Below are 21288 nucleotides of genomic sequence, written 5' to 3' on the forward strand. Positions count from 1 at the left end.
TTCTTACTTTATTGAATATCGTAAGAGGATTCGATGACCATCTTTCTTCCTTCTTCTATAAACAATATTCGCTACCTTAGAGATGTTACAATCGACTAGCACTCCGTACGCATGGGATCGAATGATAGAATGACTCAAGTTCATATGGATCATGACGATGAACCAACTCGCAAAGAAGGAATTAAGTAATCTCAGTCTGCTCCAAAGTCCTTTACCTAGACAAGTAGAAGTAGTATCCCTAATACACCTAATACGCCAAAGCCAAGTGAAGCCCACCAACCTGGACCCTGACAATGACAATCTTATATCATTCAAGCGTTGCCGTCGCCCAGAATGCGCTCGTACACCATCCCATGACACAGCCAATCCACCTCGCGCATCTTCTCCATCTCGTCCGTTAGCTGCCCCACCTCCGTGACGAACTCGGGCATGCCCGCTCCGGCCAGACTCTGGCTGGCCGTCGTCGTCGCACGCACGCGTTCGCTGGCGCTGGACGCGCTCAGCCGCGACAGGATATGGGCGCGCAGGCGCGAGAGGATCAGTCGGGCCACCGGGTCGGCAAAGCCGGAAGTCCCGTTGCCGCTGCCGCTTGTCGCCGTCGCAGAGCTGGCGGCATCCGACGTGTACGACGCCGCGGACGAGGTCGACTCGACCTGGATCTCCACGGATGGCTGGGTACCTTCCCCCTCCGTGTGGGCGGCGGCGCAGGCAGTAGCAACGGGCACCAGAACGCGGCGGATGGTTGCGGCCAGCTGCGCACTGGCGTTGGGTGGCATCGGGTGAGTGGATTCCAGGATGGATTGAACCCGGTCAGGCTGGATCTCATTGAAGTCCAGAGACAGGATCCGGTCCGCTTCCGCTTTCCATTGAGATCGCACGTCGCGCTTCAGCAGGTTCTTGGCTGTCAGGAGAATCGAAGCGGTGGCAACGATCCGGAACGCTCGGGCATGCAATCGCGCAAGTCGCTGCCGATCCAGCTCCAGGGTCTCCGGGATGAGCTCTTCGGAGACAGGCGCATTGCTCATCACCAGATCCACAATCCCATGCGCATAGACCTTGGCACTTGGCGGTCGTGGCTCCCCGTGCACGTTCTCCGGGTCCCGCTTGCGCATCTCATCAGCAATGATCTTGCGGTGCGTCCGCCAAAAGCGCCGCGTCTTCCCCAAGCTCTGAGTGCCCTCTTGAAGACCCTTCTCGAATGTCCGCTGCTCATACCCGGGAGCCTCCTGGATCAGTTGTGGTGCTGCAACCTGAATCATGAAGTTGGTGTGGTCAAGGGAGAGGAGGTCGATGATGCCCATTAGTCGGGCAAGTCGGTCAATGGCGTCGCCCGACGTGTCCTCGGCAAATGCCTTGACGACCGGATCACGGTACGGAGCGCAAAGCTTGGGTAGAATAGTACTCATGAAATTGAAGAAGCTGTCGTAGGAGAAGGCGCCGGCCCTGCACTGGCTTTCCACCAACTTGGGGTCCAGCACCTCGCTGATCAGCACATGCAGCGAATTCCCTGGCCGCAGTGAGCGAAGCAAACGGTCTTGGATCACCGTAGCCATGGCCACTGTCCAGTTTGTCTCCAGGCCAGCTTCAACGTCCTTACGCATCATGTCACACATGTGTTTCATGATACGCTTGCGTGGCTCGGTGTACTGTTTCTCGTCAATCCGGAACTCCTTGTTGATCAAGAGCTCGTGCACCAGAGCCCGATTTTCCGGCAGTGCCGTCAGCATCCGAGTAAACCGCTCGTGGGGCGAAACACGCTGCCGGTCTAGCTCATGCAAGACCCCACTGTCCACGGTGTTGAATGTCTCACTGATAGGTGAAGCAACACTCTCTGTGAGGGCTTCCGTTGAAGCGGTTGCGACCTCCGCCGATCGCGGGATGGCCTGCTTGGACGCGGTCCGCTTCTTCTCCCGCTTTGCCTTCTTCAGGGCATTCCGCACCATCTCCATGGCCTTATCAGCGCCTGCCAATCGCTTCAATCTAGCAAGGAGCAAGATCTGATTCTGCCGAATTCCTTGGCGATAATCCTCTGCGACGCCGCCAGCACGATCATTCTTGACTGTCTGCCAGATCAACTCCAGTTCGATGAACTGAGCCAACATGATCTCAATGAGGACGCTGGAATCGTGAGATTTCCAGGCGTGGAATGCGGAGAAGAAGACATTATAGGCCTCGCATAGAGCCTGCAGCTCGGTGGCGATGGCCGCGGGAGAACAGCACCCTGAGGAGAGCAAGGGGGTCACCAACTCGAACGCGGCGAGGAGCTCCCGCGCTTTAGCAATCAGGTCTTGCTCCTGCTCTCCGTTGCTGCTCAGAACCTCAGTAGGGTGAGTCACTATCAAGTAACTGCTGAGAAACGTGCGCACCGCACCCCGTCCACCCATCGTGCCGCTTTCCATATCCTGCAGACCACACAGCCGAAGGACTCGGGCCGTTGTCTCCAACACCCGCTCGTTCGACAATAGGACACCGACCTCCTCGAAATCCTTCTCCCGAATGTGATCGGTGGTCAGGTCGAGAGCCAGGAAACCACGCATGACCATCTTCGCATGGTAGGTCCTCCAGACCCGCTGGATGATCCGAGCGGCGGCATCCCGGGTGACTGCCTGTGCGGTGGCCGCCTTGGGCATCTTCTCGTCGCCAGCTGAGGGCAGACTGCTCGTGCGGTGGCGCCGCTGGGTCTGCTGGTAGAGCGCCCGGCGCTTCTCCGCCTCTGCGAACTTCTCCGCGATCTCCAAGCGGAGTCGAGCGTGTTCGGCGGCCTTGCGCTCCCGGTTGTCTTCCGCCTTCTTCTTCGCGCGACGGACTTCCTCCTCGCACTTGGCTGTGATCTCCGCCAAGAGTCGCTCCCGGGCCTGCTGGGCAGCCAGGGCTCGCTCCTCCCGCTGCAGGTTCCGGGTGGCCGCTTTCGCCAAGGCAGCCCGGAGCCTGACTTTCTCCGCGTGCAACGCGCGGTCCGCGAGTCGAGCCTTGCGACTCTCGAGAATGGAGGTCCGTCGGAGGTGATGTGCTACGTGTTCGGTCGACGACGCGCCATGGGCGGGCCCGTTCAGGGAGGAGATCGAGCTGCGGCGGGAGGAGGCGGCGGAGGAGCGGCGAACGACACTCGGCTTGCGAGCAAAGCGAGCGGCGAGGTGGGTGGGCAGGTTCGAAGGTAATGTTGGCTCATCAGACATCATCTCCACATCTGCTTCTGTCGGAGGTTCGGATTCGACGGAGGGAGGGGGGGCCGCATCGGAGAGTTGGACGTCGATGTCGGAGTTGCGACGGATCATATTCTGCGGTTGATTCCACGGGAAGCGGGGGGTTAACCGAGATATCGAGATATGAGAGGGCGCTGACGAGACGGGATCGGGTAGATACGCAGGTTCCGTGGATGACCCCTGTATTGTAGTAGAGAAGGAGAGTTGGGAATTCGTTCAGGTCGGATCAGGCTGCAGTTCGGAGCATGCCTGAGAAGAGATCCGTGCTCTGTTTCAGAAGAGGAGAGTTTGGTTGGAGTGTCGAATTAGTAGGGAGTGAAAGTGTAAGTGTAAGTGTAAGCGTTTGTCAGAGTGAAGGAACAGTAGTAAGTTGGGACAAAGGGCAACAATGTCGAGGAGGACAGGCAGAAGCTAAGCAAGTCGACCAGTCACGAACTCAGCCCCGAAAGTATGTATGATGATACGAGAGATAAGGCAGGGGAAAAGAAAGCATGGCTTTCCAGGGCGTCCATCATGGGATCGACCAGGGGAGGGAGTGTATTTCACCTTTCGTCGTCATCAGGCCGGAAGAAGAATGAAGCCCGTCGAAGCCGCCGCATCCAGCCGCGCTGACTAATCCCGATTTGCAATGCAGCTGCAGCACAGCATAATGGCAGCTGCAGGAAGCAGCTAGCAGTTGGTAACGGATTATACCAGTATATGTAATTAAAACATAAGAGACAGAGAGAGTAGCAGAATTAGTAGTAGTTGAAATCGATAAATAAATCTAGACTATGCCTCCCCCTCATGCATGCGAGATGTGTGTTTCAATGCATCGCAAGTACCAACAACATTTTAACACCACCCACCGATCTCCAATAACAGACAAATCCTCGTCCCGGCAACTCAGACGCCGAATATAGATGCAATATGTATCATCCGTAAGAAACAGAAACAAGCGAAGCTGCGGTCGAAGTCATGCATCACTAGACGCCCACCATGTCCGTAGCAAGATATCATACAAGTCACTTAGTTGGTCCAGCCAACTTTCGTCTTCGCCAATGTAGTTGGTCGTCACTTTTTGATTATGCTAAAGAGGTCAGCGGCTTGTCGGTCAAAGTCAGAAAGTATCCGCATCAGTAGCTAGGCAAGCCTATCACGCCGCTGCAGGAGTGGGAGGGTAGCATGCGACAAGCAGCACCGACTGGTGACCTCAGCGGTGGCCAAAAATGTCAATACCCTCGTCATCGTCTTCTTCCTCATCGCTGCCGTCCTCTGAGCCGCTGTTCCCTGAGGCACCATCACCCTCGTCTTCTTCGACATCGGCATCGGATGCGCCGTCGACGGACTCAGCTTCCTGCCCAAGGAAACCATAGCTGTACTTGAACTTGGTACCCCACAAGCGAAGTTCACCGCCATCTTCATTCCTTCCTCCGCCACCGCCGACGCCACCAAATGTGAGGCCGCTGAAGAAGGAAGTCGACTGCGACCGCTCCGAATCACGGTCAGGCGGAATGCCAAAGTAGTTTCTGATGACGGGCGACACAGCACGATCACGAGTCAAGCTGTAGGAGGCGAATTGCCGACTCGGATCGGCAGACATGGGGACAGAAAGCCGAGAGTCGGGCCCGGGAACCGAGCTAGTGTCAATTCGCAGCGACTCGAACGTAGGCAGACCGCTCTCGTCAGCGCCATGGGAGGAAGACCTGGCCCGCGGTGTCGATATTCCTTCGCTATCACTCTCCAGGGCAGATGGGTCTGAAGCGTTGCCTCGAACCAGACGAATCTGTGCGGTATTGTACGATTCACACCTGTATCTCATTAGATTTTGAATAGGCATAGAGGAGCATCAAAACTCACAAATCACATCTCAATCCCAGCCAATGATATCTCACGACAGACTTCGCACTGCAGTCGTTGCAATAGACCAGAGCTTTGGTGTCCTTAAATTCCGCCGGCATAGGCTGGCTTTCAATGGTGCGATCCAGATTCCGGAATGTAGACTCCATGTTGGTGATGGTTTTGCTGCAGATCGGGCAGCGGTACGAGGTCTTGGAATACTCGGAAAGACACCGTTGGTGAATGCTGTGGCCACAACGCATGAATACTACAGTCTCCGGGGAAGTAAACATATAGTCTCCGCAAATGGGGCAATCGCATTGCGTAGATCGCTCAATGCATCGGTGGGTGTTCTCGATAGATATAGGAAGGCAAACGCTACACGTCTGAGATTTGGTTAGCTTCCAGCATTGCTCAGCTGGGCTTATAGGTCCGCTCACCTTGCAGTGGAAGAAGTCTTTCCCCAGACCTTTTCCAATGCGGCAGATGCCACAATCACCGCAGTGATATATACTCTTGTTGGCGTCGTTGTCCCAAAGCTTACAGATATCACAATAATACTGCGCCCCTTGTTCGCCGCACTTCCTGCAGGATTGTGCTGCAGGCTGGGCTTCCCCACACAGCATGCAGAGCATGTGCTCTGTTTTCGGCCGGTCCATACGGTGCTCCTCAATCTCGTCATGGCAGAAGCGGCATGTGTACCATTTGTTGCAGTCAAAACACTGCGCCTTGACGTTTGTCTTATAATGTGGACAGCCAAGAAAGACTTCCTCGACCTCTTCGAGGTCCAGATCGTCAACCTCACAGGCAGGTGATTCTAGTTCTGGTTTCGGTGCATATGTCGGCACCAAATCTTCTGCCGTCAAATTATAAGAGATCTCGCCCTTGGCCGGAGTGGAGGACGAAGGTAACAACGACCGCTCCAAGGATATGATGCTCCATCGGCGAGCAGATTCGTCCTGCCTTGGACTCTGTGGAGTGAGAGGCGTCGGACTCCTGGGAGTATTCTGGTCGGCAGAGTCAACCCGGTGGAGATTGTATTTCTCGGTCATCAGTGCGTGGATCATGCGTGCCTGGTCTGTGTTGCTATAACCCACATCTCGAATCGCATGGATTCGTCTCCGTAAAGCACCCATTCCGTCGTCCTCTGGAAGTGCCAAAGGACCGGACTCGTCCGTCCCAACCATGTTACTCAATGCCTGCTCCGGGGTGTGCGAATGTGGACTTGAGGATTGGAAGACATCTTGCCTAGTTGGAGCTGAGACGGTCTGCTGTGGGCTGGTCAGGATATTTGTGCGCGTCATCTGGGGAGATGTATTCTGTGATACGCCGGCATGACCTGCGTTGATTGTCCATCCAGCGGGAAACCGGTGTTCTGGCCCACGAGAAACTCGACTCGACGAACTGCTCGAAGGTGGAGTGGATGTGACAGGGCGGCCATCTTCAGACCCCGCATCTCCGGCATTTGACAGATCTACCGGGTTCGCTGAATCGATCATGACCGCACTGTGAGGAGATTCGGTGCCATTACTGGCCACGGACGAGGAATGGTCTTTTTCAGCTGCGAGGGAGTCGGAGGATGGTGGTGGAGTGGTCTGTTGTGAGAGGCGACGGGCCTGCCGAACGACGGGTTCAATCAACAAAGAGGAGAGGAGCCCGCTCATGGAGTAGATCAAACAGCATCAGATGCAGGCAAAAGCATAGGAAAGATAAGAGATTGGATGATTGGAGAAGGGAGCTACACCAGAAAAGGCTTGGGAGGCCTAGGATAAGGTAGGCAAGATAAAAGCAGCAAGGAATACGGAGTAACTCGAGACCGAAAACGGATGGGAGAGGGAGGGTCGGAGGGAGGAAGTGATTCGATCTCGGATGGTAACCGCTTCGTCAGCCGCTATGACGTTGAGGCCTGGGAGTCGGTGGTCCTTGTCTTGACACGGTGGGTGGTGTTGGATAAGAACTGCACGCGTTCGCGGTTGCGCTGATGTATGCGTGGACTGATATGTCGAACACTCTATGCAAAACTAACCCTCGTGTTTTTGCCAGGTCTTGAGTTGTATTTGCTGAGTTGGGGATTTGGTGGACTGAGCCCGCGAGAGGCGATCGGCCACTGCTCTGCGCAAAAGTGAGAGCTTGCTGGATTTGGCTTAGCTCGGGCCCATTTTCATGGTTACTTCCCATATCGGGCCTAGCGTAATTCGTGCCCGTCGGCAGTTTATCAAGCATGTGATAATGCTCCCGGGCCATCACTTAGGTAGCGTCCACGGTATAACACTACGGAGCAAGTTACAACACTTTCTACTCACTAGTTCTACTGTACTCACAATTGTCAATGTCCTATCATAGGTTTTCGGCATTCGATCTAGTGAATCTGACTTTGTTGAACAACAGCACACTCGACAATATGATACACTAATCTTCAATCCGCTTTTCTCCAACACTTGACGCTGTTCCGACTAACCCCATATCGAGATCTCATACTATGGTAGCTTACTGCTTGGCGAACCATTGAACCGCCTTCAAAATAGCAACCCAATGGATGCATGCACTCACACTGATACTTGCGAGGCATTAAATCCCTGTTGGATACACCCTAAAGTCATAACAAGCATGCTGATCTTGTAGGAAGCGAGCATATCCATTATAGTATACTTCACTCAATCATTTACCAGTGGTTTTCATCCTTATGAGACAAGTCTAGACTGGGCTAAATCACTCTTCAAGAATCGGCTTCAGAAGCGGGATGTGGTAAGCTGTCTTCGGGAGAAGCTGCATTACATGTCACGATCGACCTACTCTATTCAGGGATATACCTAGCAGCGCCTTGGAGCAGGTTCCGCGGCGTCCCAGGGAGGAAGTCACCCATGATGTCAGAAGCTGCTGGGTCATACAGCCTGACTATAATAGGGTTGGTCTGCGTAGGCCCTATATCGATTCACTACTCGTTTTGGTATGTGGCAGCTTCTTGAAATCAGTCGATTGCTAGTGCCAATAAGCGATGCTTGCATGAGAGGTATATATAGTTTGCGTGCCGCGCCCTGTGGACCCGTGCTGTTCTCCAATAAGGCGAGCAAGAGGTCATGGCTCGCGTTCGATACCACAGAGCTGAGGAAATAGGATTCAAAATATACGGTGGTGCACACATATGACCAAGCAAAAGCAAAGGTCAATCCCAAATTCGCTGCAAAGTATGTGCGTGGTGAACGCTTCTGGTTCCGAGACGGTAATCTTCATATCAAGATTTCCGCCAGAATAGCCGGATCGTCGCGTTCGAAATATTTATGATAAGGTGACGTAGTTTCATTTGAAGCGATAAGCTCGTCAATAATAGACAACCCTTCTTTTGAAAGGATCCATTGCAGATACATCATGAGTCAAGTCTGATGTGATATCACTCATGGATGGTACATGCAGTTACTCCGTAAAATCTCGGGATGACTTCCGAGCCAAGAATGGGAAGAAAGACAAACAGAACAAACCGCTTTGACTCAACCCAGATTTCTCTCCAATCCCTTCCTGTCGTGTGAACTGTTTCTCCTCGAGCATCAAGATAGAGGCCTGTGCTCAGTACTTGCTCATAGTCCTTCATTATGGGTGGCGTAGCTCAGCAGAGTTCCGTCCCGATCGAGATGGAAGCGACTTCGTCTCCGTCTCAACCTGCGACTGCAAAGACGCACGGCTCGGGCGTTTCGGACAATAACGAACATTTATTGAGCCATGGCCCAGAACCAGGCACTTCGCCGTTGCAAATTCAAAGGCTCGAATCGGGTCAGGATGCCCCGGTAGCTCGCAGCAACTGGAAGATCTTTGCGACCATGATTGCTCTTTCGGTATGTTACCGCAGCCAAAGCATGCTCGTTCCAGCCAAAGTTTTTGGTAGAGAGCCCGACTGATAAGCCCTTACTGATACGCGCATGTTCAAGCTTGCTCTTTTCATCTCAGCCCTAGACCAGACCATTGTGGCTACGGCCACCCCCACCATCTCGTCAGAATTGCACTCCGCATCGGGCTATGTCTGGATCGGAGGTGCATATCTCCTGGCCAATGCGGCTAGTTCTAATATCTGGGCCAATCTCTCCGATATCTGGGGACGAAAGCCCGTTCTGCTCACTGCCGTTGCCTTGTTCTTTGGCGCATCGATCATCTGCGCTACTGCGGTTGACATGCCTATGTTGATCGCGGGTCGTGGCTTACAAGGCATAGCTGGTGGTGGACTCATTCAGTTGATTACCATCACTATCTCTGACTTGTTTAGTGTTCGGTATGAGACCGATGCATACCCGCACCCTAGAAGTGATGAATGCTGACCTCCGAACAGACTTCGCAGCCTCTTCATGGGGCTCATCGAGTTCATTTGGGCTATTGCGGGGGCCATGGGCCCTCTTGTCGGTGGTGCTTTCACCCAGTCCGTCTCCTGGCGATGGATTTTCTGGATCAACCTCCCAGTCTGTGGAACGGCTTTTGTGCTACTTTTCTTCTTCTTGGACATTCACAACCCTAGGACGCCAGTGCTGGCCGGCATCAAGGCAGTCGATTGGTGGGGTAGCTTCTCCATGCTTGCCCTCATCATCTTGCTGCTGTTGGGGCTGGATTTCGGAGGAGCCACGTTCCCCTGGGGCTCGCCGAAAGTGATTTGTCTGATCGTATTTGGCGCCTTGATGTCGGTCGCCTTTATTTATAGTGAGAAGCGCTTGGCTAAGTATCCGCTCATGCCACTGGGTGTCTTCCACAACAGATCCAACGTTGCCTGCTTTCTGGTCGCATTCACCCACGGCTTTGTGAGTCTGAGCTGGATCCTCTCACCCTGTGGGCCACTTACTAACATCCAGGTGATCAGGCTTTCCTCGGATCGGAGTACTATCTTCCGACCTATTTCCAGTCAGCAAAAGAAGCAACTCCCTTCCACTCTGGACTTATGATTCTTCCATTCGTGCTCACCGAAGCCGCTCTAAGTCTGTTTGCTGGTTTGTTTATCCATGGCACTGGCCGATACCTGGAGATCGTCTGGGCGGGAACCACCCTCGTTGTTCTCGGTGTCGGGCTATTCATCAATCTCGACACCGCCTCATCGCTGGGTAAGATTATTGGGTACCAGATTGTAACCGGCATGGGATGCGGCTTGCTCTTCTTCCCGCCCCTTCTTGCTCTACAAAGCAACGTTTCGCAACGGGACACTGCAAGCGCGACCGCAACATTTGGATTCATCCGCAACGTGGCGATGGCCATGTCGGTGGTTCTGGGTGGCGTCGTGTTCCAGAACAGTATGGAAATGCGGCAGGGAGATCTCCGCGCCGCAGGCTTGTCGTCGTCATATCTGGAGGAGTTCTCGGGGTCGGAAGCTGCGTCCAATGTGGTGATCATCTCTTCTGTTCAGGATGCGGATCAACGTCATGCGGTAACCAACGCCTATGCCTGGAGTCTTCGTAACATCTGGATTCTGTATGCGTGTGTGGCGGCTGTTGGTTTTATTGCCAGCATGTTCATCACCCGGCAGCATCTTAGTAAGGAGCATGTGGAGACCAAGACTGGACTGAAGGAGAAGGAATCGACCAGCTCATAGTGGGCATTGTGAATGTCGCTGAAGATGCCGGTACAGAAAGGTTTGCTTTTGGCTACCGAATCAGTACATAGCTTGCATTGTTGCATTTGTATATGGGTGTCGTGATTGAGCATCAGCCCAATGGCCCTTTCAAGTCACAGCTGTCATAAAGAATCAATAGAACTCAATCGACAGAACCATTTTCGTTCAGAATTCAAGGCTTCAGAGTTGAAAAGAATGGGCCATCGGAGGTCTGAAAGTGATTGTGGCACGTCTCATTCTGGTAGGAACGAAAGGCGTTTGGGTGCTAACGCAACCCCAAGAAAGCCGATGACAGGAGCGAATCGACCACATGGTTGTGAAATGTATTCAAGGCTTAGCGCCGGTCACTTCTTAAGACACTCCCGCAACGCCACGCAGCGACAGAAACGCAACTCGCGGAAGCCGGCATGACAGCCCAGAACTGAAACCGCCCTCGTAGGACGCTTGCTGCTCATTGGGGTTGATTGCATGACAATGTCACATCCGCTAGGATCGCAGAGACAACTCCTGGAATGATTATCCAGGTGTCGAAGTGATGGGCTAAGTCTTGAGCAGGCAGGGCACCCCTAAAGCTTGGGGGCTGATATGTCTGGACAACATCCGATGATGGCAGTTCGGCATCCAAGTCGCATTCCTACTGGTCACTTCGTATAGCTCGGTACAACTAAAGAGATCCAGAGCCTCTGGTCCAAGAATGAACGATCAAGAGACAAATATGTTTCATCTCGAATGCTAACTGCGAGGGCGAATATGAAACCATGGTCAGCGCGCGTCACTCCCAACTAACAATATACTAACTAATCATGATTACTCAACGGTTGGGAACCATCATATCGCCAAGCCTGTTGGTCAATTGCTGGCTAGAAGCAATCACAAGGATTGGACTGTTGCATCTCTCACTCAGTGGAATATCTTCGTGCCGCTTGTGCCATGTTTTCGAGACGTTGCCAGGATTGGGCCATTTCATTGCCCGTGTTGCTGGAGGCATTCGATAAATATGGTGGACTCTGCTGGTGGGACGTAGAGACCAAAGACCCATGACTTCTGCTGCCATTGTGTCACAGCCACTGGCTAGTTTGGCTCTTAGCGAACAAGAACAGTAGAGACTCAAACAGAGACCTGTTAGCTTACTCATGACAGTTTATTAATCAGATCTTAGCTTTGCGGCAGGAACAATGAGCGGACGAACCGGAATCCCCGGCGAGAATACCGTGAGAATTTTGGCGGCAGTGCAATGGTCCTGAAGCAAATGAGTTGGTGGGTCAAGTTGGGGGCGAAGGAGGAAAGTCGATGTTGGCTGCGAGTCAGGAAGTAAGCAAAAGTCGGTCGTGGGGGCGGTGGGCACTGGGCAGAGCTTCATTTCTCCTCCATCTCACTTTTCCTTTACTGGTAATGAGCTTTCCCTTCGAGATTCAGCCCCTAATCACTACTTGCACTATTTCCATACCTACCAGATGGTGATACTCTAGCTGAGGGGCCACGATGTCTCTACAGCATCTCAAAGTCCGTTGCGTTGTTGAACTGTCTGAAACCGTGGGCAAGAAAGGGCCTTAAAAATGAATGCATCGACCAAGATGAGGGATAAAAGGGTTGCAAGAGACCCAGGTCCGGTCAAACCCAGATAGCCTCATCGTACAGCAAGATCTGAACTATGCTCAGGAAAACCTTCTTGCTGGCCCTTTGGGCTAGTGGTGTTGTTACCGGAGCCCTGGCGGCCGATTCAAATGCCAACTCAGTCGAGTCTTATGACTCTATTGCGACAGTGGCAGATATTGTGGAATACCCTGATCCTCACAAGAATTTCGCCAGGCATGGCTTGGCCTATGTCCTGCAGCGGAGGAAGCACAAGTCTAGCAGCAGCAGCGGTAGTACTATATGGGGGCACAGCGGTGGTAAAGACACTACTACAAAGGCAGAGCAGAAGAAGACGACTACCACCAAGAAAGAGGAGCTGACAATCACGAAGTCGACGACGACCACCCATGCGACCACCACTACAACTACGACTACAACAACCGAGGAGAAGCATACGACCACCTCCAGCTCGAAGACAACTGCTTCCTCCACCACGACATCCACCACGAGCACCACCACTAGCACAACCACTTCGCATGCTTCTACCATAACTTCGACTTCATCTATTACCACTATTCCGTCCACCACTAGCAAGACCACAACTTCCATATCCAATAAGTCTCCTGAGGCCGAGCGTTCAGCCACTGCAATTAGTTCAGAGTCAACATCGTCATCCACTACGACCTCTAGAACGTCCACCCTTGCAGTCCAGCACTCGTCGTCGACTTCCACCAAAGAAACAAGTTCTAAGTCTGTTACAAAATCCACCGAAGTGGAGCATGGATCTACGAGCAAGGTTGATACGGCCACCAAGTCTGTCACAAGCACGACAGAGCTGAGCCATGCTTCTTCGACCAGGGCCGAGATAAACTCCAAGTCTGTCACAAGCACTGCAGAGCTACACCATCCCTCTTCGACTAAGGTCGAGATAACCTCCAAGTCCGTCACAAGCACTGCAGAGCTGAATCATGCCTCTTCGACCAGAGTCGAGACAGCCTCCAAGTCTATTACAACCCCAGTGGAAGCGGGGCACACTCCTACAACCGGTAAAGAGACTGCGTCTAGATCCGTGACACGCTCTATCAAGGCAGGCCATGCATCTTCCACTGCGGCAGTGCACACGTCTGCTACCGGGCTTATCAATACCTCGCATCATGCTCAGCACTCGGTCACGGCAACCAGCACACATGCTATTCATACACCCGGCGCAGATCACTCGGTTAGTGCAAGTGTTCATGTTGGTAGCAGCACTATCGGAGAGCCCAGCGCTGCGCCGTCGACCGTGCCGGATTCTGAAGATGGTGATGGTGATGATGACGGCTCTTCAGATGACGGCTCTTCAGATGACGGCTCTTCAGATGACGGCTCTTCAGATGACGGCGCTTCAGACGACGGGTCTTCAGATGATGGTTCATCAGATGATGGAACCTCGGACGATGGCTCCTCAGACGATGGCTCCTCAGACGACGGCTCCTCGGATGACGGCTCTTCTGACGATGGTTCTTCAGACGATGGATCCTCAGATGACGGCTCCTCAGATGACGGCTCTTCTGACGGTGGATCCTCAGACGATGGTTCCTCAGATGACGGCTCTTCGGACGACGACGGGTCCTCTGATGACGGCTCCTCAGACGATGGTTCTTCAGACGATGGCTCCTCCTCCGATGGGTCCCCAGACCCCACCAACAGCCAAAGCCCACCTACCCCCTCCTCCTCCACCCCCCTGATATACGGCAGCTCGACCTCGGCCGCAATCCCCTCCTCGACACCCGCCGCCTCTAGCTCCCGCCCCGCCTGGGCCTATCCATCCTCGACCTTCAGCATCATGGCTTCCTCGACACCACAGATCACGCCGGGCGCGACACCGGTTGTTTAAAGGCCTGATCACACACCACACACCAATACAGATCCCAAGACTATGGTATAGTCTGTCCATCACTCGTTCTGAATTTTCTTATTCTGCACTTGTATAAACATTTTTCGATCACATTAACCATACTGTCCTTGACCAACTTACCTTTCTTTCCTGTGTCATACTTCCTTTCGATTCTTTCGTTCGTTTTTTCTGATTTGAATGTATCTATTTTAGTCGTTGATAAGAGGGATGGGTTGGTTAGCTGAGCTAATTTGTGACCGAGGTTCGGCGTGTATGCCTACCTAGTAGATAGTTATGTTTTTCTCACCCTGACGGTTTTGATTGGTTGTAATGCTTCGATTAGAAGAACTGCTCATTTAAAGTAGACCCTGCCGCATTGTTTGATATCGTAAGATCTACGTTGTACTCTGTAGGACTACGATAATTGATAGCCACAAAGTTCAGTGTCAGAAAGCTGATGCATTAAAACCCATTATCCATGAAAACCCGCTCCCGTGGCAGGCCATCCTCCAAAGAAATACTCTCTCATCATCACCATCTAATCCAAGAACACCAACCGCCCATTCTGATTTGAGATCCTCTCATCCAAGCGGATCCAGCTCCTCTTCCACCCGCCATTGCCATCGCCCAGATCCGCCACCAGGACGCGGCCCCCATCCTCGAGGTGGACGTTGCTCGCCGAGGCGGCGAAATTGCCGTGGCGGGCCCACTTGAACTCGCCCCAGGAGTTGGTGAGGACGTCGTTGAGCGGGATGACCGAGCGGTGCTGGCGGCCGTCGACGTCGCCGCAGTAGGCCACGAGCTCGTGGTACCCCTCGAGCCGGATCTCGCGGGAGGAGCCGGAGAAGTTCCCGCGGAAGGTTCTTCCGGGATGATGCTTACGTTCGTCATCGGAGGAGGAGGACGACGAGGACGACGAGCAGGAGTGCCGGCGGTGGTGGCGGTCGGCGCGGCGCTGCATCTTGCGCTCTTCCTTCTCGCGGCGCTTCTGCTCCTTGAGGGCCTCCTTCTGCCGGCGGAGGGCTTCCTTTTCTTCCTCCTCTTTCTTCTTGCGGTGGTTCTTGATGGCGTCTTCCGCGACGGAGCCCGTCAGCGCGCCGCCGATCGCGCCCAGGAAGCCGTGGTTCACCTTGTGGCCTGCGAAGGCGCCGGCCGCGCCGCCGGTCACGGCCCCTAGGAAGCCGCGGTCTTGGTCGTCGGTGGCGCCCGGCGGGAGGTTGGGGTTGGTGCTGTAGGGTGGGGGTTGTTGGGGGCCTGGTTGCTGTTGCTGCTGCTGCTGGTAGGGGGAATATGGGCGGTCATTGTAGGGTGCTCCTCCTTCTTGTGGAGGGTATGGGGGGTAGCCAGAAGGGGTGGGGGAGGGTCCTCCGTGCTGAGGGTACGGGGGCTGCGGCTGCTGTCCGTACGGCTGGTGGGGGTAGCCTTCGCCGCCTAGGGAGGGGGAAGGAGAAGGTCCGTTCCATGACCCCTGCGCCATTCGGGGGTCTGGTGGGGAGGCATAGTAGTTCTGATTGGGGTTGGGGTTGGGGTTGGAGTTTGGACGATAGTAGTTCTCGGAGGGGGGATAGGGACTGTAGGCGCTGGTGCGAGGCGTGTCCGGTCCAGGCGTCGATGAGTTCCAGGGTCCAGGAGTGTGGGATTCCTCCCGACGAGGAGGGTTTTGAGAAGACCCGCCGAAGTATTCTTGTGCTGACATCGGGGTTGGCTGGTGACTTTGTGAGCTGAAATGTCTTTGTGGGAGTTTGGTTTCTGGAAGTGAAGACCAGAGAAAAATGGAAGTAAAAGGAGGACAGTGAAGTGGGGAAGAGAAAAGAAAGAGCGAGAGTAAGAGCGAAGAGTTGGGCTAGCTATATAAGCGCTTGCTTGTAGAGGAAGCGAAGCAGCGTTTGCTTCACTGCCCAGTGCCTGCCCCCCAGTCGTGGCTGTGCTGGGCAATAATCGCCTACATTAGTTTTGGTACCTAAACTTCAATCCTCAATTTGTTTGGTTCCTGCCTGTTCCAGGCAAGCATAAGGCTGACGCGACTCAGACACTGCCACATCCTGGCGGGGGAGATTCTGTGGCTGAGACACCCAAAGTGGGGATTGTCCATTTGCAATTTCCTGGGCCAAGGATTGATCCAGGGGATCAGGTCAAGTCGGGCATAATGAGTAAGTCATGCACATGCACATGCACAAGCGGATAGTCTCGGACAGCGGATGGCAGACCCAGAATTAAATGCTGGCGATGTTAGGTCATGACTCTTAGTTAACGCCATTTAGTTATGTCACTATAGCGATATACATGAACTACAAGCTACACCACCAAGCAACGAGCAACACTCTCATGGATATAAACTGAATCCACAATAACCAGTCAGTACCTTAGTTAATCACCTGCACGAATGGCCAATTACCCAATCGACGCTACAGAATCGGCCTCTTCCGCCGGTTGCAGATAACGGCGAGTGCCGATGTCTTATCAGCTAACGTTAACTAGTCGCCTAGTCTGGACCAGATATAGTGGACTGGACTGGAGAGGAGAGACCGAGCTCTCGACCGAGAACCCCATTCCCCCAGACTTTCCTTCTTTACTATAAATCACCTCCAGACCCTTCTCTCCTCACCTCACCTCACCTAACTCCCTCAAACCTCATCCCACCAAACCAAACAACCTCCTCCAATTGCCAATTGCCATCGCCAATTGACCACCGGCACTATCAGCATCAGCATCAGCATCATGTCCCCACCAACCCTGACCTCACCAACCCCAACCCTGACCCTGACCCCGGAACCGCTCACCCCGTCCGCCTTCCACCCCTACGGCACAGCCATCACCTCACCACTGCCCCGCACCGTGGCCACCCCACCACCAGCCTCCGCCCTGACCGCGCTGCACCCGACCCCCGTGCTCGCCAACCAAAACACCGCCCTGAAGTACAGTCCCATCTCCCCACTGGACGACCACTACGGCAGCAACTGCCCCAGCGGCCGCGCCTCGTCCGCACGCATGACCATGTTCTCCTGCTTCCCGCGCACCCTGCGCCCGCGCCCCTCGACCGGGGCCGGGACATCCGCCGTCTTCGACATCCGCATCCTCGAACGCCACCCCTACACCACCCAGACCTTCTCCCCGCTCGACCTCTCCAGCCAGCCGGCCACCGGGCCCGGCCCGGCCCAGACCCCCGAGCCGGAGCCCTACTATCTGGTCGTCGTGGCGCCCTCGCTCAAGGGCTCGACCGCCCAGGCCACCACCAGCTCCGGGGAGGTGGTGACCGTCGCCGACCCGCCGGATCTGAGCCGCGTCAAGGCGTTCGCCGCGCGCGGCGGGCAGGCGGTCACCTACGGCGCGGGCACGTGGCATGCGCCCATGGCGGTGGTCGGGAACCGGCGCGTGGACTTCTTGGTCGTGCAGTTTATGAATGGCGTGGCGGAGGAGGATGTGCAGGAGGTGGTGTTTGGGGAGGGGGTCGTGGTTGAGGTGGAGTCGGGACTGGGCGTGAAGGCTAGGCTTTGAGGGGTGGGAGTGCTGGTTTACGGCGGTGGGACTGAAGGTTTGGGGGTGATTGGGACGTGGGGTATATTGTATATTGGAGGGGGAAAAGTAGTGTACATAGATTATGTGGTAGATATCGAGATGGGGTGGTAGGGGGAAAGGGGCTGTGGGTAGGTGGGGGGGGGGAATATAATGTACTGTACATATTTGCTAAGTTGTGCGCTGTGCTGAATGGGGAGAGGGATTGGATGCTTGCCGCGATGGGTGTGTTTTATGCTGGGGCTGATGTCGGGCTGCACTGGTCGGGATTAGTGGCTAGTCCTTGTTGACGCACACGTCGCGCCAATTCAATGGTCTCCGAGGGCAGTCCAGCTAGCTGGGCGACTTTCAGTGCGTGCGATTCACGGTTCACGCCCTTGCGCAACCGGTGCACAAATGAGAACCCGCCGCTGACCGTCTCCTTGACATCGGTGCAATACCGGCCCAGCGACTCGAAGTCCTGGGTCATGTCTGCCAGCGCGTGGAAGTGGGTTGCGAAGAGCGTACGGCAGCGGTTGTGATAGTGCAGGTGGTGCAGACACGCAAAGCTCACGGCTGTCCCGTCCTCCGGGGTCGTGCCCCGGCCTACCTCATCCATGATGACGAAGGAGCGCGGAGTCGCCTGCTTCAAGATGGCCGCCGTCTCCAGCATCTCCACCATGAAAGTCGACTGATCGCGGAACAAGTCGTCGGCCGCGCCAATGCGGCTGAAGATCTTGTCGACAATGCCCATCTCCGCGTAGTCGGCCGGAACCAAGGACCCCACTTGCGCCAGGATCGTGATCAGGGCGTTCTGTCGGAGAAAGGTGCTCTTGCCGGCCATGTTGGGCCCGGTGACCAGCCAGATGCGGTCCGGGTCGCCCAGGAAGCAATCGTTGCTGACGAACCGCCGGCCCTGCTCCTCCAGACCCAGCTTGACCGTGGGATGTCGACCGCCTACAATCTTGTGGCATGTGCCCTCGACGAGGATCGGACGGACCAGCCTCTGTTCGTGGGCCAGGGTGGCAAAGGAGCATGCCACGTCCAGCTCGTCCATCACGGCTGCGTTACGGCGGATCTTGACAAGATTGAGGATGACCTCGCGGCGCAGCGTCTCGAAGATCGCCTGTTCTTCCTGCCGAATCTGGAGCTTGACTTGGTCCATCTGGCCGCCCAGCTCGGTCCACGCCGGCAGGTAGAAGGACCGGGTAGACTTGGTCATTGAGACATTCCGTGTCGCCCCCAATTCTTCTAATGACTCTTGGGAGATCTTAGCAGCTTTGACGTGACAGATGTGGCCTAGACCCGGTGTCCATTTGAGGGAGAGGGCTGTCGACCCCACAGCGTCGCGAAGGCGCTGGGTGAGTTCCGCTTTCTCGTTGTGCAGTCGGTCCAATTCCTCGTGGAGGTCATGGAGAGCCGGGCTGGCATCGCGCCGCATGATCCAGGTCTCGAGGGCCGACGCTTCATCGGTTGCCCCGCTGCCACCTCGTTCGCCGCTCTTCGTCCTGACCTTCTTCGGCAGTGTCTCTATTTCGCCCGGTAGGGCTTCACTGAAGGCTACCTCCTGTGCGAGCATTGCTGCTTCAGCAGCCGTGTCATCCTCAATGCGTTGTTTCTGTAGCAATCCCTCTTCATCAATCGCTGCCAAGATCTTCTCAGCCAGGATGATAGGGCCGTTCATATACAGGCGATCCGTCATGGATTTGAGGCTCTGAGCTGCTGGCGTATCCTTGCATTTGCGCTTTTTGCTCATCAACACCCGCCTGATCTCCTTCGAAGCTTCAATGGCTCGAGATAGACATATCAGGTCATCTGCATCTCCCCGCCCCAGAGTGAATTTCTGAACCAGCCGCTGCGCGTCATAGCTCCGCTTCAGGTAATCGATGACATTGCGGTGTAATTCTGCGTCGTCGATGAATGTACACACAAGGTCCAATCGTTCGTTAATCACCGTCATAGACGTCGAAGGTGATGCTGCGATGTGGATTAGTATAAGAATGATGACTAGGCATAAGTGACTATGGGCGTACTTAGGCGATCACGTAGCAACCGGGCACCGCTTTTGGTCGAAGTCCTGCTCACCGCATGAAGCAGACTTCCTTTACCAAAGCCATCCCGGGCTGTCTCTAGTATTTCCAAGCCCCTCAGGCTGTTCCGGTCGATGCTCATGGATTCGTCCAGATCTCGACGCCGCGGAGGCTGAAGCTTCATATTCAACCCTTGTAGCTGCACCCGGATGTATTCAAGAAGGCTGAAGCCAGCAGCTACTTCCTCCGAGGTGAAGGACGCCGCGGCTTTGGCAGATATGGGTGCTTCAAGCACAGGTCCCCACTTCGTCATGGGCTCGATCTTCGAAGGGAATGGGAAAAATGTCATCAACCGGTGGTCGTGCCCGGTCAGCAGCTGCAGCTCTTGCCTGACCCCGTCTCCTAGTGCTTGATCCACCAGGATCTCACGAGCGCCGATCCGGGAAATAGCCGACGGCAGCATCTGCGCCGTGCTGACCTGAGTGAAAAAGTCGCCGGTGGAGAGATCCAGCCAGGACAAGCCTACATTCTGAGACGTGGATGGCAGAACGTGTTGCTTCGTAGCCCCATCGTCCTGCTCTACCTGCTCTTTCACCGAGCTGCCATCTATATAGATTGCCAGCAGGAAGTTATTCTCGGAAGGATCCATGAACTTCTCATCAATCAAGGTACCAGGTGTGATGATCCTCGCGACCTTTCGATCGAATTGGAGCCCCCCGGTGCGAAGCTTGCCCTCGGCATCGTTGGCGAACTCCTCACTAATGGCCACATACTTGCTTAAGTCCTGAACAAGTATCTTGAGGAACCGGTCCAGTTGGAAGAAAGGGAAGCCAGCCATGTATACGGGCCCAGCGCTTGTCCTTCTTATAGCCAGTTTAAGGTTCAGCAAGGGAGCCAACTCTTCGGCTTGTTCGAAATACAGCTATACTCAAGTCAGCAACTATACGCACAAACGAAAGCTTGAGATTTCGAAACTATGAGTTAGGTCATGTCTTCATACTTCGTAGAATCCGCCAACACGGGTCAGCACCACACAATTCCTAAACCTTTGCATGTTGTTCCGATGCCCCTGCAAAACGACAGGGTATTGAGGGCCATCATTGGCGCCATCATCATAAGGTTCCAATTTCAACGCCCCTTGAGGCAAGTCTTTCAGTTTCACAACAGATTTAGATTTGGCAGTTCTATGCGGGACTCTGGAGGTAGGGGTCGCCCTAGGAATGCATAGATTCGGCCTCCGGGCATGATGACAGATGGTGCGGTGGACATGACAGCGGTAAGGAGGACAGCCAGTCCGACCAACACTGGAATGGAGTTGCGCGTTGATCAGGTGGGAGATCGATACTCCATGAAAGCGCATCGTCTCAACCCCGTTCGCGCCGACTTCTTGTCTGTCTTCGCGTGCCGAGAAGATTTCCTTGTATACGCGTTGAAGCTTGACCGAATCGGATAAGAAAGCGGCGGCAGAAACCAGGGCGGGAGATCGATGCCTCAGGCTGCCTCAGGCTGCCACAAGATGTAGCTGTTCCCGTTCGTCAAACCTTCCCGCTTTGCCACTCAAATCTGCTCAGGCTGGGACGAGACCTTGCCGAACTTCGCTAACGCCAACTCCTTCAACTCCGCAAGAATCCCTCCTCCTCCTCAGCAGCTCGCAACCTTGCCGCCGACGAGTGTGCTTTTTCTTGTCGGAGGATGGTCCGGGTTTGTGAAACCTAA

At 54.6% G+C, this 21288-nt stretch overlaps 7 protein-coding genes across 7 annotated transcripts; 3 read left to right on the plus strand and 4 right to left on the minus strand.

Moving 5' to 3' along the window:
- Nucleotides 1–50: 50 nt before the first annotated feature.
- BO95DRAFT_448090 (IQ calmodulin-binding motif domain protein) lies at nt 51–3731 on the minus strand. The gene has a single exon (XM_025587771.1). It carries the CDS (start codon nt 3273–3275, stop codon nt 312–314), a length of 2964 nt encoding a protein of 987 aa, XP_025436789.1. The 5' UTR covers nt 3276–3731; the 3' UTR covers nt 51–311.
- A 202-nt stretch (nt 3732–3933) lies between these two features.
- Nucleotides 3934–7078, minus strand: BO95DRAFT_448091 (RING finger and CHY zinc finger domain-containing protein). Its single transcript, XM_025587772.1, has 3 exons — nt 5462–7078; nt 5043–5407; nt 3934–4993 (listed from the first exon to the last, which is right to left on the minus strand). Exons 1-3 carry the CDS (start codon nt 6683–6685, stop codon nt 4396–4398), a joined length of 2187 nt encoding a protein of 728 aa, XP_025436790.1. The 5' UTR covers nt 6686–7078; the 3' UTR covers nt 3934–4395.
- Nucleotides 7079–8647: 1569 nt separating this feature from the next.
- Nucleotides 8648–10578, plus strand: BO95DRAFT_376035 (MDR family MFS transporter; the record flags this gene model as incomplete). The annotated part of the gene is made up of 4 exons (XM_025583175.1): nt 8648–8848; nt 8942–9279; nt 9337–9796; nt 9856–10578. 4 exons carry the CDS (start codon nt 8648–8650, stop codon nt 10576–10578), a joined length of 1722 nt encoding a protein of 573 aa, XP_025436791.1.
- Nucleotides 10579–11890: 1312 nt separating this feature from the next.
- Nucleotides 11891–14342, plus strand: BO95DRAFT_21740 (uncharacterized protein). The gene has a single exon (XM_025581172.1). It carries the CDS (start codon nt 12251–12253, stop codon nt 14048–14050), a length of 1800 nt encoding a protein of 599 aa, XP_025436792.1. The 5' UTR covers nt 11891–12250; the 3' UTR covers nt 14051–14342.
- A 246-nt stretch (nt 14343–14588) lies between these two features.
- BO95DRAFT_457559 (putative glutamine-serine-proline rich protein) lies at nt 14589–15746 on the minus strand (the record flags this gene model as incomplete). The annotated part of the gene is made up of 1 exon (XM_025588488.1): nt 14589–15746. One exon carries the CDS (start codon nt 15744–15746, stop codon nt 14589–14591), a length of 1158 nt encoding a protein of 385 aa, XP_025436793.1.
- Nucleotides 15747–16583: 837 nt separating this feature from the next.
- On the plus strand, nt 16584–17674 carry BO95DRAFT_448097 (ureidoglycolate hydrolase). The gene has a single exon (XM_025587773.1). It carries the CDS (start codon nt 16769–16771, stop codon nt 17543–17545), a length of 777 nt encoding a protein of 258 aa, XP_025436794.1. The 5' UTR covers nt 16584–16768; the 3' UTR covers nt 17546–17674.
- Nucleotides 17675–17690: 16 nt separating this feature from the next.
- Nucleotides 17691–20932, minus strand: BO95DRAFT_486383 (mismatch repair ATPase MSH1; the record flags this gene model as incomplete). Its single annotated transcript, XM_025590450.1, has 3 exons — nt 17691–19519; nt 19576–20494; nt 20573–20932. 3 exons carry the CDS (start codon nt 20930–20932, stop codon nt 17796–17798), a joined length of 3003 nt encoding a protein of 1000 aa, XP_025436795.1. The 3' UTR covers nt 17691–17795.
- Nucleotides 20933–21288: the final 356 nt, after the last annotated feature.

Source organism: Aspergillus brunneoviolaceus (genome assembly GCF_003184695.1).
Source record: "Aspergillus brunneoviolaceus CBS 621.78 unplaced genomic scaffold BO95scaffold_106, whole genome shotgun sequence".
Classification (NCBI taxonomy): Eukaryota; Fungi; Ascomycota; class Eurotiomycetes; order Eurotiales; family Aspergillaceae; genus Aspergillus; species Aspergillus brunneoviolaceus.

What these genes read in the sequence shown, in the direction of transcription:
- BO95DRAFT_448097 (XM_025587773.1), top strand. Translation starts at nt 16,769, where the DNA reads ATGTCCCCACCAACCCTGACCTCACCAACCCCAACCCTGACCCTGACC.
- BO95DRAFT_21740 (XM_025581172.1), top strand. Translation starts at nt 12,251, where the DNA reads ATGCTCAGGAAAACCTTCTTGCTGGCCCTTTGGGCTAGTGGTGTTGTT.
- BO95DRAFT_448090 (XM_025587771.1), bottom strand. Translation starts at nt 3,275, where the DNA reads ATGATCCGTCGCAACTCCGACATCGACGTCCAACTCTCCGATGCGGCC.
- BO95DRAFT_448091 (XM_025587772.1), bottom strand. Translation starts at nt 6,685, where the DNA reads ATGAGCGGGCTCCTCTCCTCTTTGTTGATTGAACCCGTCGTTCGGCAG. An exon ending in AAGACTTCTTCCACTGCAAG is followed by an intron (nt 5,408 to 5,461) that starts GTGAGCGGACCT and finishes ACCAAATCTCAG; the next exon opens with ACGTGTAGCGTTTGCCTTCC. An exon ending in CTGGGATTGAGATGTGATTT is followed by an intron (nt 4,994 to 5,042) that starts GTGAGTTTTGAT and finishes AATGAGATACAG; the next exon opens with GTGTGAATCGTACAATACCG.